Source organism: Mirounga angustirostris, unplaced genomic scaffold (genome assembly GCF_029215605.1).
Source record: "Mirounga angustirostris isolate CCGP_5_RB_7025 unplaced genomic scaffold, mMirAng1.0.hap1 SCAF_5, whole genome shotgun sequence".
In the NCBI taxonomy this organism is placed as follows: Eukaryota; Metazoa; Chordata; class Mammalia; order Carnivora; family Phocidae; genus Mirounga; species Mirounga angustirostris.
In genome coordinates, this window is record NW_026991713.1 from 62783408 (window position 1) to 62799303 (window position 15896).

Sequence of the window (15896 nt, forward strand, 5' to 3'; positions counted from 1 at the left end):
AATAAAATAAGCCAGAGAGAGAAAGACGAATACCGTATAATTTCACTTATACGTGGAACTGAAGAAACAAAACAATCAAACAAACAGACAAAAGAACAGACTCTTAAATACAGAGAACTAGTAGTTACCAGAGGGGAGGAAGGTGGGAGGACAGGTGAAATAAAGGGGACTAAGAGTACATTTAATGTGATAAGTACTAAGTAATGTTAGAATCGCTAAATCATATCATACACCTGAAACTAAAAGAACACTGTATGTTAATAATACTTCAATACAGAAAAAATAAACATTCTTTATCTAGAAATGTCCCTGTGAGATCTACTCAAAAGAAAGAGATATGGAAAACTATGTAAGTACAAGGATGTTCACCACACTGATTTCGTAACAGTGAAAAATTAGGAACATCTAACTGCTATCTACAGTCTAAATGTCTGTGTACCCCCCAAATTCATATGTTGAAATCCGAATGCCCAATGTGATGGATTTGGAAGGTGGGGCTTTGGGGAAGTGCTAAGTCAGAAGACCAAAGCCCTCATGAATGGATCAGTGCTTTTTTTTTTTTTTTTAAGATTTTATTTATTCATTCAAGACACAGAGATAGAGAGAGAGAGCACGAGCAGGGGAAGAGGCAGACGGAGAAGCAGGCTCCCTGTTGAGCCAGGAGCCTGACGTGGGGCTCGATCCCAGGGCCCTGGGATCATGACGCAAGCCAAAGGCAGACGCTTAAGCATCGGAGCCACCCAGGAACCCCAGATCAGTGCTCTTCTAAAAGAGATCCCAGACCCTAGCCCTTTCCACCATGTGAAGACACTGGCAAAAAGGCACTATGAGCCAGAAAGCCCTTACCAAGTACCAAATCTGCTGACTCCATGATCCTGGACTTCCCAGAATTAAATTTCTGAGTTTACAAGCTACCCAGTCTGTGTGGACTAAGGCACCAACCACAGAGGATTTGTTCAGTAACTATAGTCCAGCCATATAAAGATTATCTCAGAGCCTTAAAATCAGATTGTATATAAAACTGGTGAAATCTGAGTAAGTTCTGTGGATTGTACCAATATCAATCTGCTAGTTTTATACAACATACTATAGTTATGGCAAGATGTTACTACTGGGGGAAACTGGGCATAAAAGTACATGACACCACCCTGTGTTTTTTGGGCAACTTGTGAATCTGTAATTATTTCAAAATAAAATTTTTATAAATGGGGGAAAATATTGTAGAAGCATTGAAAGCATTCATGGAAACTTGGAAAAAAGGCAAGCTGCTACCTTATACAGAAATTTTGAATTTTGTGAAATAACGCACAAGTGCAGAAAAGACTGGAGAGACAAAATCAGTGTTATAACTGGTTATCTCTGAGCAGTAGCATTTTTTATTTTCATTTTTGTACTTTTCTGTATTTTCATATAATTAACATCAATTGCTTTCACAATCAGTAAATATATAATGAAACATTTAAGATCCAAATTAAGAGACACATCAACTGGGAAAATCATTCTAGGCAAGTGATATAAGACTTGCCTTCAAAGAAGATAAGAAAAGCACAAACAAAAATCCAATTCACAATTAATAAACATGGAAGAACGTTCAATCACCTTAGTCACTGAAGAAATGCAAAATAAATCAATTATTTCATTTTAACCTATATGGTGAACTTTTATAAATTAGAATGCCGGATGATGACAAAGATGCAGTAAACTGGGCAACAATACTGTCCTAAACACTTCTGAAAGCAATCTGTCAATAGACATGTTGGTATGAAAAACTTTTAAAATGTTCACTCTTTGACCTACTGCAGTAAAATTTAACCTAAAAGCTTTCTACAAGAGTGTCCTGTATCAAATTACTCCACATAAAGAAAAATTGGAAACAAAAACATCCAACAAAAAAGTTGTGTTTTTCTATGATAGTCTTTAAAATGACACAATAATGAATCTGACAAGACAGTTTAACTACAACAAAGGCTTATTTTTCTCATTTAAATTCTCAATAACCATGTTCGATTAATTTTGTTTAGGATTTAATAATGAATTCCATCAAAATCCTTATCTCTTCCACAGAATTAGAAGTAAGCCCCTGAGGCTACACAGTTACATAAAACACCTGTTAAAGGATGTAAACTGTCCAAGTGCACTCTGAAACCAGCTGCCAAAACCACCACAAAAATATCCAAATTGTCAGTCCATAAAACAGATCAATCACCACCTCTGTATCTAAGCAATATATGTCATCACCAAATAAGCCAAAAGCAGTCTTCATTATTGGTCCATTTTATGCCAGTTCCTATGTGGGGAGTGATATATGAAAGGAAAAAAGAGAGATATCAAGTTCCTGGCAAAACGATACCCTCTGGTCACAAAAGACAACAGTTTTAAGGTAAAAGAACCAAGTCAGGAAAAAGTCATCATGAATATGGTGAAACTATCTCTTTGGTCATATCTAACCATTTGTTTTACTTACCTATTTACTATCAGAAACAGAAATCCCAAGCCACTTAACCCTACAAATGCTGAAAAACAAAGTGTATAAATTAATTAAAGTTATTTGCCTCATGGCAAATCAATCATCCAGGTTTAATTTTTACATCTCCAATACTGAGAGGAACACCAAATCACAAGTACTTATAAAAAAAAAGAAAGACACAAAACAAACACCTGTCATTTCATCTAGGATAAAACTTCAGGATTCTACTAGAAGATGCTTAGGGGTATTCCATGAAAACAAAAATGAAAATTAAACTGGGAATTTTTCACCCATTCTGACAGGGAAGAATAACAACTAACATTTATGGAACACTTAATTCACCTTCATAACAACTTCAGTTAAATACTACTATCATCCACATTTTGCAGATAAGAAAAATGTTACTGGTGGAGCGTGTGACTCTTGATCTTGGGATTGTTGAGTTCCAGCCCCACAATGGGTGTAGAGATTACTTAAAAATAAAATCTTAAAAAAATTTTTAAAAAGTTACTTTACCCAAAGGTAATGTGCCCAATATTGCAAAGCTAATAAGGCAGAGGCAGAATTTGAATCTAGGCAGTTGGGAGTCTGCCAATACAATTTTACAGTGGTTCTTAACCACTACACTACAGTTACCTTAAAGTTTTAAGACAACCAGTTATTAAAAAAAAAAAAAAAAAGATAACCAGTTACATACCATTTAAGGAATATTATAAATCTCCTCACCAAGCCAAATGGTCCCTGACTCAGTTCTGCCTAGAGTGGTTAATAATCCAGAAAAAACTGGGTATGCCACCAGATAACTAGGGTCCTCAGAGCAGGTCAATTCAGCTCTGCCCTGATTTCTATCTCAGGGCCAAGGTACTTTTCTATCCTAGGGCCATAGCTAATTTTCAATTAAATAAAAAAGATAATATTCATGGCAGTTTATGCAATAAAATTTACCCTCTATCACAAGCACTTATCTTTATCTGAATTATTTTGTCAGCAAGCTCCACAATGGCAATGACCTTATGTATGGTTTACTGCTCTCTAAGCACCCTGAACAGTGACTAGCACACAGGAGGCCAACAAATAACATTTTTTAAATGAATCAATGGATGAACAAATGCTATATGAGTGTTTCTCAAACTTTACTGTGCATAGGGAGAAAAAAAAAAGAATCATCTAGGGATCTTGCTAAAATGCAGATTCTGATTCAGCAGTTCAGGGACAGAGGCTAAGAGTATTCTAAGAAGCCCCTGGGTAACTAAGTTTGCTGCTGGTCTACGGCTCACACTGAATAGCAAGGTAACTGGACCACCCGAAGTCATTTCCCCCAAACTCTTCAAGTAGTCAAGAATCAGGATTCACTTACTCTCCACTGTGGAGGAAAATCTGAAGTTTATTCATCAATAAAGCTATTACTGCTGATCCTCTGGTATCAGAAGGAAAGACTTATATCCCCAAATTCCCACCACACCTCAGTTAGATGGCATCTATTGACTGTTTAAAAACAAAAAACAAAACAAAACAAAACAGGCTTCCATAGATTAATGGCTTAGCTTTTCGGGGGGGGCGGGGGCATCAAGGATTACTCTGAAAATATAATCAGAACTACAGACTTCTCCCTAAAAAGTTCTATAGGAGATTCATGAACTCCCTTATTAAAATTAAGAACTCTATTGGTATTTAGCATTTAAGTAATTTAAATAGTCCTCAACATACTGAGTCATTTTACTCCAAACTGTCATCTGATAAAGCCAATAGCTAACTATACAAATGAAATTAAAAAAAATTCCAACTTCAAATCGGTATTAAATATGAAAATAATCCTTTTCAGAAATGTGTATAGTCAAGTCAGCAAACTGTTATTTTTAAATAAAAATGACCAGAAAACTAAGATGAGATTGTCTTTCCTAAGTGTATATGAAAGCAGCAGCTCACATGTAGTATTTATTACGCACCAGATACTATTTGAAGTACTTTGTTAACTATCTTCTTAACAATCTTATGTAAGACAAATTAATATTATCCTCATATGTTATTAGTATTATCCTCAATTTATACATAAGAAAACTGAGAAGCAGAGCTGAAACAACTTGCTCAAGGTCATAACAAATAGAAAGGGGCTGAGCCTGCCCCCAGTTCTTAACCACTCTTTTGTGCAACCCTGTATATAAATGTATCTTATCATTATTACTCAATCACTGCCCCATTTTTTTCCTTTACCTAACTCAAAAGGCTAGAATAATCCTATATTTCTCTTACCTTGCTTAACTGCAAATGTTTGTAAATTCCAGAAATTTAATTTCTAATAGCTAATTCAACAACAAATATTTTAGCACCAACTTATGTGCACTGTTAGTGATACGGGGAAAAATACTGCCAATAAGCATACAGTCTCTTCTGAAAAATTGAAAGTTATACAAATCAGGACATTTTTGAGCATGAAACAAGATGGGACATCTGTTCCAGAAAATAGGTGTACACTATAACTATCTGGGACAAAATGGGATGTATGATCACATTAACCTATTTCGTAGTTTGCAATATGTAGTGGTATGAAGTACTGGCCACCTATGTACAACACAAACCCTGGATTACTCCTGACTTTCTGTTTTGACACACAAAATGCTTTTCTCTTCCCTCAATAATACATAAACCAAACAAAACTTAACTCCTCATCCTTGGAGTCTGGCTTTAAGTCTACACTTCATATTCTACCCCTAGCAATATTCATCTCAAGTACTCCTCTGAAAAAAGAAAAAGAAAGAAAGAGAACTCCGCTGTCTTTGGTTTAGAGTCAGTCATTTATAAATACAGAGATATTTTCTGAACCAAAGTTTGGCTCAAAAGTTTGGCTCTATTCCAAGAAACAGACAAGAGAAGACACATTAGTAAGTGATACTCAAAAGTTTCTTTTTCTTACATTTACCTATAGGGGAACATTAGAAAAAATTTTCTTCGTAAAAGAGGAAATATAAATCTATTTGCATTTTATCATTTGTATTCCTTTAAATCTTGCATATAAATGAGTCTGTATTTTAACATACTGAAATCTTCCTTCTTGTTTTATAAGTTTTATTTGCCCAATTAAAAGTATACTCTAGGGCGCCTGGGTGGCTCAGTTGGTTAAGCGACTGCCTTCGGCTCAGGTCATGATCCTGGAGTCCCGGGATCGAGTCCCGCATTGGGCTCCCTGCTCGGCAGGGAGACTGCTTCTCCCTCTGACCCTCCTCCCTCTCATGCTCTCTGTCTCTCATTCTCTCTCTCAAATAAATAAATAAAATCTTAAAAAAAAAAAAAAGTATACTCTTAAGCTATAAAAAATTTAAAATAAGGTAATTAACCCATTTGGCTTACCCAGAATCAGGGTAAATTAGTAACAAGGCTCAGATTAGAACTCAAAAAGGTATACATATCTCTCTCTCTTCTTTTTTTAAGGTATATATCTCTTAAATCAGTGCTATCTCACAGTAGTTTTTGCAATTACCAGTGCCATTATGATGTAGTTTTAATAAATTTTCCAAAAATGTTCAACAAAACAGGCACAAATTACAGTCATTTTGGAAGGCTACTATTTATATACTGGACAATTTACACCACAACAGAGTTGCCATGATGATCAAATGATAGTTGTCGTTTAAGCTCTTCCCTAGACTGTGTTAAAAGGCTTAATACATAAACATCAAGAACACAAACTAACTTTGTCAGAAGAAATTATTATTCCCAAATTACAGATAGGAACTTGAGGTTCCAAAAAGCGGTCACTTGTCTAAGGTCATACAACTAACATTTGAACCCAGGATTCCAAAGTCCTTACAGAAAATCACAGTGCATAATGCAAAAGTTTATAATGTTTTCAAGACTGGAAACCTGCCTCAAGAACTAAACATTAAAGAAAAAATTTAAGCAAAATACAGAATATAGAAACAATAAAAGAAAATGCTGTGAACACCATCAGAGCTAAAGAGTCATTTTCCATTTTCACTTAAGGATCTTCAAAGAGGTTAAAAATCTTTAATGACTTCACAATGATAGCTGTCTTAGTTTCTCAACTTCCTCTGCTTTCCGCTCCTCTGCAATATAGACTCAGACCCCCTTTCAACTACAGGGTCAAAATCTTTTCTTAAGCTCCTAGGTAGTGGGGCGCCCAGGTGGCTCAGCCGTTAAGCGTCTGCCTTCGGCTCAGGGTCATGATCTCAGGGTCCTGGGATGGAGCCCCGCATCGGGCTCCCTGCTCAGTGGGAAGCCTGCTTCTCCCTCTCCCACTCCCCCTGCTTGTGCTCCCTCTCTCGCTGTGTCTCTCTCTGCCAAATAAATAAAATCTTTAAAAAAAAAAAAAAAAAAGCTCCTAGGTAGAAAATCAAAATTACAGATTTGAAATGTTCATGACTACTACCAAGGATCATTTCCATTACCTGGGAAGTAATATGGAAGTAATACGGATATGCCTGATAGCCCAAACAAACCCAAACTGATACAAAATAGTTGAATATCAATATTCCTGGCTTCTGGTTTTTCAGAAAACTGTAAACCAGTTCACTGTAATTTGAAGCACCAAAAGGTACTTTTACATCTCTATGTTCATTTCTAAGCATTTTAGTCTACTTTTCACACTTCAAAGATAATTCCTACTTCATTCTCAGTCCATTGTATCTGAAAATATTTCTACTTGAAAATATTTTTATTCATTTTTAAATTCTGCATCTACCTCCAATAAATATTACAAAATCAAATTGTTCAGAAACTGCTATTCACTTATTTATAATTTCTCTTGGCAATCATTTCACAATTTGTTTAGGCACTTTCTTCTTCTAAGTCATTTTTTATTTTCTTAATTAATTTATTTTTTAAAGATTTTATTTATTTGACAGAGAGAGCACAAGCAGAGGGAGAGAGAAGGAGAAGCAGGCTCCCTACTGAGCAAGGAGCCCGATGTGGGACTACATCCCAGGACCTTGGGATCATGACCCAGGCCGAAGGCAGCTGCTTAACCGAATGAGCAGGCGTCCCTCTAAGTCATTTTTTTTTTATTTTTATTTTTTTATTTTTATTTATTCATGAGAGACAGAGAGAGAGAGAGGCAGAGGGAGAAGCAGGCTCCCAAGGAGCAGGGAGCCCGATGTGGGACTCGATCCCAGGACCCTGGGATCATGACCTGAGCCGAAGGCAGACGCTTAACCATCTGAACCCCCAGGCACCCTCTCTAAGTCATTTTTTTAAAAAATCATTTTCACTCAGTGACATCTATTAACATTTTATAAATAAATTATTTAAGAGTCTCATGCTCTACCGACTGAGCTAGCCGGGCACCTTACAAATAAATAATTTAAATGGGAAAAACCAGTACTGTATTTGGGGTGAAAGGCACAATGTTATGATTACTATAATATAAATGATTTCAGATTCTAAGGTTAATCTAAAATTTAAAATATTACCTAAAAAAGCAGAAAACTTTAGAAGTCAAATAAATTATTTTAAAAATTATGTAAGAGCTGGGGGAAGAAGGGAATGGGCAGTTATTGTTTAATGCACACAGTTTCAGTTTTGCAAGATGAAGAGTTCTGGATGTGGATAGTGGTGATGTTGCACAACAATGTAAAAGTACTTAATAACCCTGAACTATACACTTAAAAATGTTTAAGATCATTAAATTTTATGTTATCTGTATTTTAAATAATTAAGAAGAATTTTAAAAGTTATCTAAGAGTTATTAAAGCATCCTAGAGTGCACAAAAGTCATTATTACCTAAATAAGTGGTTATAAGTATTCATTTTCAGGGAAAAACTCAAATTGAGACAGAAACCCAATTAAAACATGGCCAAACAACTAAAGCAGACGTAACTGCTAAAAATATTAGAGGGGGGGAAAATGATCTGAAAAACAAAAACGTTAGCAACCATAAAAATCATTAAAAAAAAAGTGTAACCTGTCATTTAAGTAATTTGATAGAAGGAAGCATGATGCTGTTTTGAACTTACAGAATGTGTTTTAAGGGAATTTATGTCGGTACATCTCTGAAAATTCTGTGAATTATCCAAACATTTTTACCTCTTCTCAGAGAGCCAGACACTGTATATGTCTCCTTCAGAACAGAGTGAGAAAAAAACCCAATAAACTACTAAAATCAATATAGCCCTTTGTCAGCAAGACTAAGTTAAAAAAGTTACCTCTAAGTATTACTTAAAACAGGATTCCCTGTCTGCCTGTAGATTTCTATTGCAGTATAGCTAGATAGCAGAGTTCTAATTCCAGCTTCAATATTCACTAGCTGTGTAATTTTGGGCAACTTTCTTAAATTCTGTGGCGTAGTTTATCTCTAAAATCCTCGTAGGTAGGATTGAGTAGATGCGTATGTATGTTCACACGCAAAAACACTTAACAGGCCTCATGCACAGTTAAGTACAATATATGTGTATATCACTATTATTATAGTGCCATTATCATTACTATTATCTATCCCATTGATTCCAGTTATAAACTAGAAGCTGGGGTCTTTCCAGAAAAATGCACACAGGTAAAAGATTTTGAACACAACTGCAAAGGGCCCAGATTCCATATTAGAGAAGCCCTACCAAAGATAATCCACAAGCAACTTGGTTTACAGCAAAGTGGTTCTTAACCTCTCTTGTGCCATGGACCGCTTTAGCAGTCTAATTAATCTATAGATCTCTTCTCAGAATGTTTATTTTTTATTTAGATTTTTAAATTTATTTGACAGAGAGAGAGAGACAGCGAGAGAGGGAACACAAGAAGGGGAAGTGGGAGAGGGAGAAGCAGGTTTCCCGCTGAGCAGGGAGCCCGAGGTGGGGCTCGATCCCAGGACCCTGAGATCATGACCTGAGCCAAAGGTCTTAGGCGGCTTAACGACTGAGCCACCCAGGCGCCCCTCAGAATGTTTTTAAATTTTGAAATGCACAGGATCACAAAATAAACCAATTATAGTTATCAGAATATTTTTAAATTTCTACTTTAGTAATAAATGTGCTTTTCTAATGCATTAAATAACAAGATTTTTAAACATATAACAAGGTGTAATGAACATTAACAGTATTTCAAGATACCTGCAAAAACTGTAATATATGAAAATATTTCTCTTGTTGAATCCATTGCAATTTCAAGAATTTTCAATTCTCGGGCGCCTGGGTGGCTCAGTTGGTTGAGCGACTGTCTTCGGCTCAGGTCATGATCCTGGAGTCCCAGGATCGAGTCCCGCATTGGGCTCCCTGCTCGGCAGGGAGTCTGCTTCTCCCTCTGACCCTCCCCCCTCTCATGCTCTATCTCATTCTCTCTCTCAAATAAATAAATAAATAAATAATCTTTAAAAAAAAAAAGAATTTTCAATTCTCTTCAATTCTAGATTTTAATTAGAAGCTAGTCAGAATAAAGAGGCAATTTTTCTTCCCCTCATTGAAGTTCACAGACTTCGTCAATTCTAACCAGAGACCCAGATTAAGAATTCTTAGATTAAGGGAAAGTGCAAAAATAAGTTCTGGAGCCAGAGACTTGTGTTCTACACGCCAGACTTCAGACTTTAGTCCCCATATTATTTGCACCTGAATGACCTCAGGCATCAAACCATGAGCTCTGGTTCACTCATTTAGAATAATTTCTAAATCCTATAGGTTAGAGGCGCCTGGGTGGCTCAGTTGTTAAGCGTCTGCCTTCAGCTCAGGTCATGGTCCCAGGGTCCTGGGATCGAGTCCCATATCGGGCTCTCCTCTCTGCGGGAAGCCTGCTTCTCCCTCTCCCACTCCCCCTGCTTGTGTTCCCTCTCTTGCGGTGTCTCTGTCAAATGAATAAAATCTTAAAACAATAAAATAAAATAAATCCTATAGGTTATTCCTATAGTTCTAAGAATCAAACATTAGCTAACAAAATGCCACATAGGGGCGCCTGGGTGGCTCAGTCGTTAAGCGTCTGCCTTCGGCTCAGGTCATGATCCCAGGGTCCCGGAATCGAGCCCCGCATCAGGCTCCCTGTTCCGCGGGAAGCCTGTTTCTCCCTCTCCCTCTCCCCCTGCTTGTGATCCTGCTCTCACTGTGTCTCTCTCTATCAAATAAATAAATAAAATCTTTAAAAAAAAAAAATTTAAAAAAATGCCACATAACCAGTGTGTTACCTTTTTTTTTTTTTTTTTTTTACTGATTTTAATACCATATATTCAGCCCCAAATGTTTAGTGACATTGTTAATTTTCAGTCATTATAGGAGAAAAGTTAAAAACCACATACTGGTTCACAAAGAAAATGATTAGTGGAAATATTAATTAACAGTTTAATAAAAGCCATGATTTGGCACTAGAATGACCTATATCTAAATACCAATTCCACTACTTTACTTCTAAGTTAACCTCTCCACCTCAGTGTTTCTCATCTGTAAAACACTGCAATGTTGTTTTAGACACAAGAGAGGATCTAGCTTAAACACTCAATAAATGGAGCGATTATTAAAGTTCATATTTTAACAAAGCCAAACGAATCAATTTGGAACTCAAAAGTATATTTTGGAATTCATGTTAATATGAATAAAACTTCGCATTCTCTTGCCCAGCAAAACACATCACACTTAAAATCTGAAGCATTTGCATGGCATAACGTTCCTAATACAAACTGGCACTGTTTAAAATCATATCTGATTTCTTATCCTGCCGAAAAAAACCCACAATGAGGATAAAAAACGGTAAACAGAATGGGGTCAGTAATCTCAAATCTTTTCAAGATTCACTTGGCAGTGTTCCAATGAATGTTTATTACCAATGTCGGACATACTCTAAGGTAGCTGGGTCTCTTTAAAACCCAATTTAAAGATCTCAAATTTATCAGCTACACATTGTCGGTTAGATTAAAAAAAAAATTAAAGCATGTATTTATTTTATGCCGGAATATTACGGAGTAAAATCCATCCCTCCCTCCTAGAAAGGGGGGGGGGAGAACCTGCCATAGACTGGCCCTGGCTTCTCGATCCATTATACAACCTGTAAATTCCTTCCCTCATTGAAAAGATTCTTTTTATGGGCATAGTTAACAAGTGCCAAGTTGCGAAGTTGCAGCTTTGCTGGTTTGACGTTTTCACAATTCAAGAACAATATGATCTGGAATCTACTCAAAGCATTAGCCAGGCAGTCAGCTGATGCTCACTGCACACAAGAGAAATAAGAGAAACTAAACCTCGTATTTGTGTAAGGTAGGTATCCACTACCTTTAAAACTAAAATAGGCCAGCAGCACACGTTCCAGTTAAAAGTACTTCTGTTAAGTAATATTTAAAAAAAACCAACAAACCCGGCTTTCCTCGGACTAGGTTTCTCTCATTCTTGGAATTTTCCTCGTATAAGGGCTTTTATCCGTCCATAAAGCCAAACCCTCATCACGGAGCCACTGCCTGAGTAACTTTTACAAAAGGTCAAAGCGGTGCCTTTCAAGGCTTCCAAAGCCTACTGGCGTCTCCTCCGTTCACAGTAATTCGCTTTCCACCCACAGAACGTTCCAGAGACTTAGGGACGGGGACCAAACAAAATTTGGTGGGGGTTGCTAAAATGCAGCTTTCAACTTTCTCTTCAACACACTTAGACCGAATTTCACCTTCCTTCCTCCGCGGCCCCACATGTTGCTTGCTTCCCTCCCAGAGGGCCCCGCGAGACCTCGCTTCTCCACCCCCCCCCCGCCCAACGCGCCCACCTGATTACCCTTTTCTCTGCAGACTCCGCCCCCGCCCTGCTCCCCCCCACCCCCCCGCCTGTGTGCCTCCTCTAGGAGGTCCATATGGGACACTTTCCCCTTCCTCTGATTCGCACCTCACACCAGACAAGCCTGGATTCTCCACCTTCAATTCTCCCCCACTACGGCCCTCACTTCCCACAGGTTCTTAAAGTGTTGTGAGAGCGCAGAGTGGAGCCGCAGGCCTGCACGGCCCAGGTGCTGTGTCAGCCTATCTGCCGGTTCCGCGGCGTGTACGGCCTGGAAAGTCACATGGTGGTGGGACCGGCCGGCGCCTCCACTCCTGCTCTCCTCACAGCAGGACGACATTACCAAGTCCACTCACCTCCACGAAGAGCAACATGTCTTCCTCCGCTCAGCCCAATCGTTCTCGCCGCCGCGACTCCAACGGGCTTACAGGCCCGAGCCCCAATTGCTAGGATAAGGACACTCGCCTGGCCCCTCCACCCGGCAGTGGACCCGGCTCCTCCCCCGCCGTCAGCCGCTGCGGCCTGACCCGCCCAGTCCCACCTCCCTTGAAAGAGCAACTGCTTCCGGTTCTAGAGAACAATTGCTTCCGGGAGAAGAGAAACCCCTCGTCGCGCTCAACTTTTGCGCTACCTTTTCCAGCGGCAGCATGGGAGGTACTATCATCAGTCCTGGGGGGAGGAGGGAAGCGATCAGAGGAAAGCACCATTCTGTACCACGGGGGTGTGTAAAAATCTTATTGACGCATTTTATCCCTCGCCAAACGGCGGGCTACCACTGCTGTAATTACGCAGTTTTCATAGTTCAAAATCTAGATCTGATGAAAAGCCGAGCTTGTGTGAAGTGTACTGGACAGACGCCCAATCCTTCCGAAAATTTGGCGGCTCGGAGAAGAAAAGTAGAGAAGAAAAAAAGCGAGTAGCAGTTACAGTAAATATATTAATAGCAGCTGCTGTATATTGAATGCTTACTATGTGCCTGGCATTATTCTAAGTATTTTATGAGAATTAATCTTTTAAAAACCGCATGCAATAGATATTATCCCCATTTTACAGTTGAAGGAGCCCTTTAGAAGTGCAGGTTTCCCTTAAAAACGCCTTTAAAGAACTTTGCCCTGTGTTCGCTTAAATCAGGTACCCACATCTAAGCTACTTAATATGGTGATGTTCTGTCACTGTCACTTCAAATGAAGTACAATAAAAACAAAAATTTAAAAATGGTCTTTATACTTTTCTGTTAGATGATCCAAATTCCTTATTATCTTCAGCAATACCTAGTAAGCTTTATCCTTCCCTATCACTCCCACTTCTATATCCTAGTTCAGACACTTATCTTTTGAAATAATTATGTCTTGATCTTTTCCACTGATTTTTCCCATTCTATTATTTCAAAAATCTTTCTAAATTAAAGGTTTCATTTTCACCAAACTGTTACTTGCTTTCAAGACCTTACCATTCTGATCCCATGTAATCTCCCTTACTTTATCTCTAATGAATCTACTCACTTGTTTACTTGAATACCAAATTAATTTCTCTATCAAATTCCTGGTATTTGTGTTCCATCCTCTCCCTAATCTGATCTACAGTACACTCAACATTACTTCATCTCAGTTAAACCAGTCTCCTCACCTTTCCCCTGAAAGACAAAACTCAACACTCACCTCCAAAGCCATGGCTCAAGGTGTCTTCACTATCTGGAATGCCTTCATTTGTCAATCAACTTTCTCTCTCCATAGGGTTTTCCCAAAGACACTGCTCCCCGCAGATTTCTTCTTCATGTCCCTTATTAGCACTTGAATAGTCTATCTTAAATTATTTTCTTTTTTTCGTTTTTTAGTTTCTTCACTGGTGCCCTATAGTATATTCTTCACATTCTAAGATAATGGTGGCCACATAGTAGTAGTATCACTCAACAAATGCTTGCCAAATTGAAAGGTAAGGAGGGAGCTTTTAAATTTTGCTTTAAAAAAGCCTTCATTTCCAGTTGCTGATGAATCCCATGCTGCATAAAAAATATGAGAGAGGGAGAGAGCACAATAATGCTAAATTAGTTTAGTTGACAAGCATGCAGGCTGCTTTGTGAATGCCTACTGGGATAAGCAATGTAAAAAATCAAGAGAAATGAAAGTTATTTAAGGATCTCACAATCTAATATTATCAAAAAAGTACTTAAACAGATTAATTGATAAGTTCAAGAAATGCTGGATAATGATGGATATTTTAATCAAACTTAACATTTACCAAAATAATTCTTAATTGCGGTCCTTTCAGAAAACATTTTTAACTTCCCTGAATGGACTTAATTGTGATTTGTACAAAAGGAGGGAGTAATTTTTATGACTGGGTGTGAGGGGACGCAATTAACAATAAAAGAAAGTATTCTGGGGCTTAGAACTAAGTTTCCATAGGAATTGAGTCTGAAACGATAATGAATATCCAAATTTTGGAAAATTTCTGAGGAGGAACTGAGGAAGAATATGTCAAAGGTTTAAAACAAACAAAACCCCTAAAACACAGCCTCTGGTTTTGAGAAGTTCACCAACTAATGGACAGAGACAAATAATAGTTACATTCCAGTGAGATAAGTACTATAATAGGAAGTTTACAAAGTGTTTTGGGAACACAGAGGAGGGGTTAACTTAGACAATGAGATATTAGAAGGGAGAATATTTAATTTGCTCTCTCTATATTGATTCATTTCTCAAAGGCAACTACTTTATGTTCCCCTGTCTCCCATTCTCTGAAGGACTGAAATACATAAATTGTTTAACTTCACAAGTTAGCAAGGACTCAACATAGGACTAAGTTTACAATAAGAACTCAACATAGGAAGTTGTATAAAGTCAAAAACCTAAAAGATGATATTATGTAGTTTGTGAATACATGCACCTGTAGTAAAACTATATAAACAGAGACTAGACATAAATACATCAAATTCATGACTGTCATTGTCTCTGTAAAGGGACAGAGGGGAAGGAAGGAGTCTAGGGAGAACACCAAAAGGGATCTCTAATGCTTTATTTTATTTAAAAATTTCTGAAGCAGGGGCGCCTGGATGGCTCAGTCAGTTAAGCCGCTGCCTTCGGCTCAGGTCATCATCTTGGGATCCTGGGATTGAGCCCTGCATGGGGCTTCCCTGCTCAGTAGGGAGTCTGTTCCTCCCTCTCCCTCTGACCCTTCCCTCTGCTCATGCTCATGCTTTCACGCATGCTCTCTCTCTCTCAAATGAATAAATTTTTTTAAAATCTTAAAAAAAAATTTCTGAAGCAAATATGACAAAATGTTAATATTTGTTCATTCTATGTGATAGGCACATGGCTATTTGTTATATTACTTTCTGTACCGTTTCATATTTTTTAATAAATAAAAAAGCTACACAGCTAACAAAACTACCCTATCCTTTAATTGCTCCAGTGTCTTAAATCCTTTCACCTCCTCTGCAATCAAAGGAGCTGCCCAGAGTAGTCCTCTTAGTAACAAAGCAGCGTCCAGTTTTCCCTTCAATTTCTCCAGCCAGCTATGGAATTTCAAAACCTTCTTCGGTCACGTTCCTTGGAAAAATGAATAACTAGGCAGTGCAAAGAGTGTGATCTTCATCCAAATAATAGTTTCCAAATTATTACATGTCTAGGACAAGTTGAGGGGCAGCTGAGGGCATTGTAACACAACTAGTCAATTACAGGTTTAAAATTCTTAAGCAAAACCTCAGGAAGAGAGAAGAATCAGGAGTTACATTTGATATACTGGATCTTGAATTCTA

At 37.9% G+C, this 15896-nt stretch overlaps 2 protein-coding genes across 7 annotated transcripts in view; one reads left to right on the forward strand and one right to left on the reverse strand.

The window, feature by feature from the left end:
* Nucleotides 1–15896, reverse strand: part of LARP4 (La ribonucleoprotein 4) — a 203806-nt gene that overhangs the window by 58411 nt on the left and 129499 nt on the right. For 2 of the 6 annotated variants that reach the window (XM_045873459.3, XM_045873458.3), the window contains exon 1: nucleotides 12496–12657. The exons of 1 other annotated variant lie outside the window; for it this stretch is intronic. In XM_045873459.3, the coding sequence (XP_045729415.1) occupies nucleotides 12496–12513 (18 nt within the window). In that variant the 5' untranslated portion in view covers nucleotides 12514–12657. Of the gene's footprint in view, nucleotides 1–2464; nucleotides 2514–3824; nucleotides 3926–12495; nucleotides 12658–13797; nucleotides 13995–15896 lie in introns of those variants that run through there. 3 more of the 6 variants (XM_045873462.3, XM_064591254.1, XM_064591253.1) reach the window with 3 other exon arrangements.
* The window catches only part of FAM186A (family with sequence similarity 186 member A), a 69415-nt gene continuing 67490 nt past the window's right edge, over nucleotides 13972–15896 (forward strand). Inside the window, exon 1 of the mRNA XM_045869054.3 lies at nucleotides 13972–14071. Within this exon, the coding sequence (XP_045725010.2) occupies nucleotides 14053–14071 (19 nt within the window). The 5' untranslated portion in view covers nucleotides 13972–14052. The remainder of the gene's footprint in view (nucleotides 14072–15896) is intronic.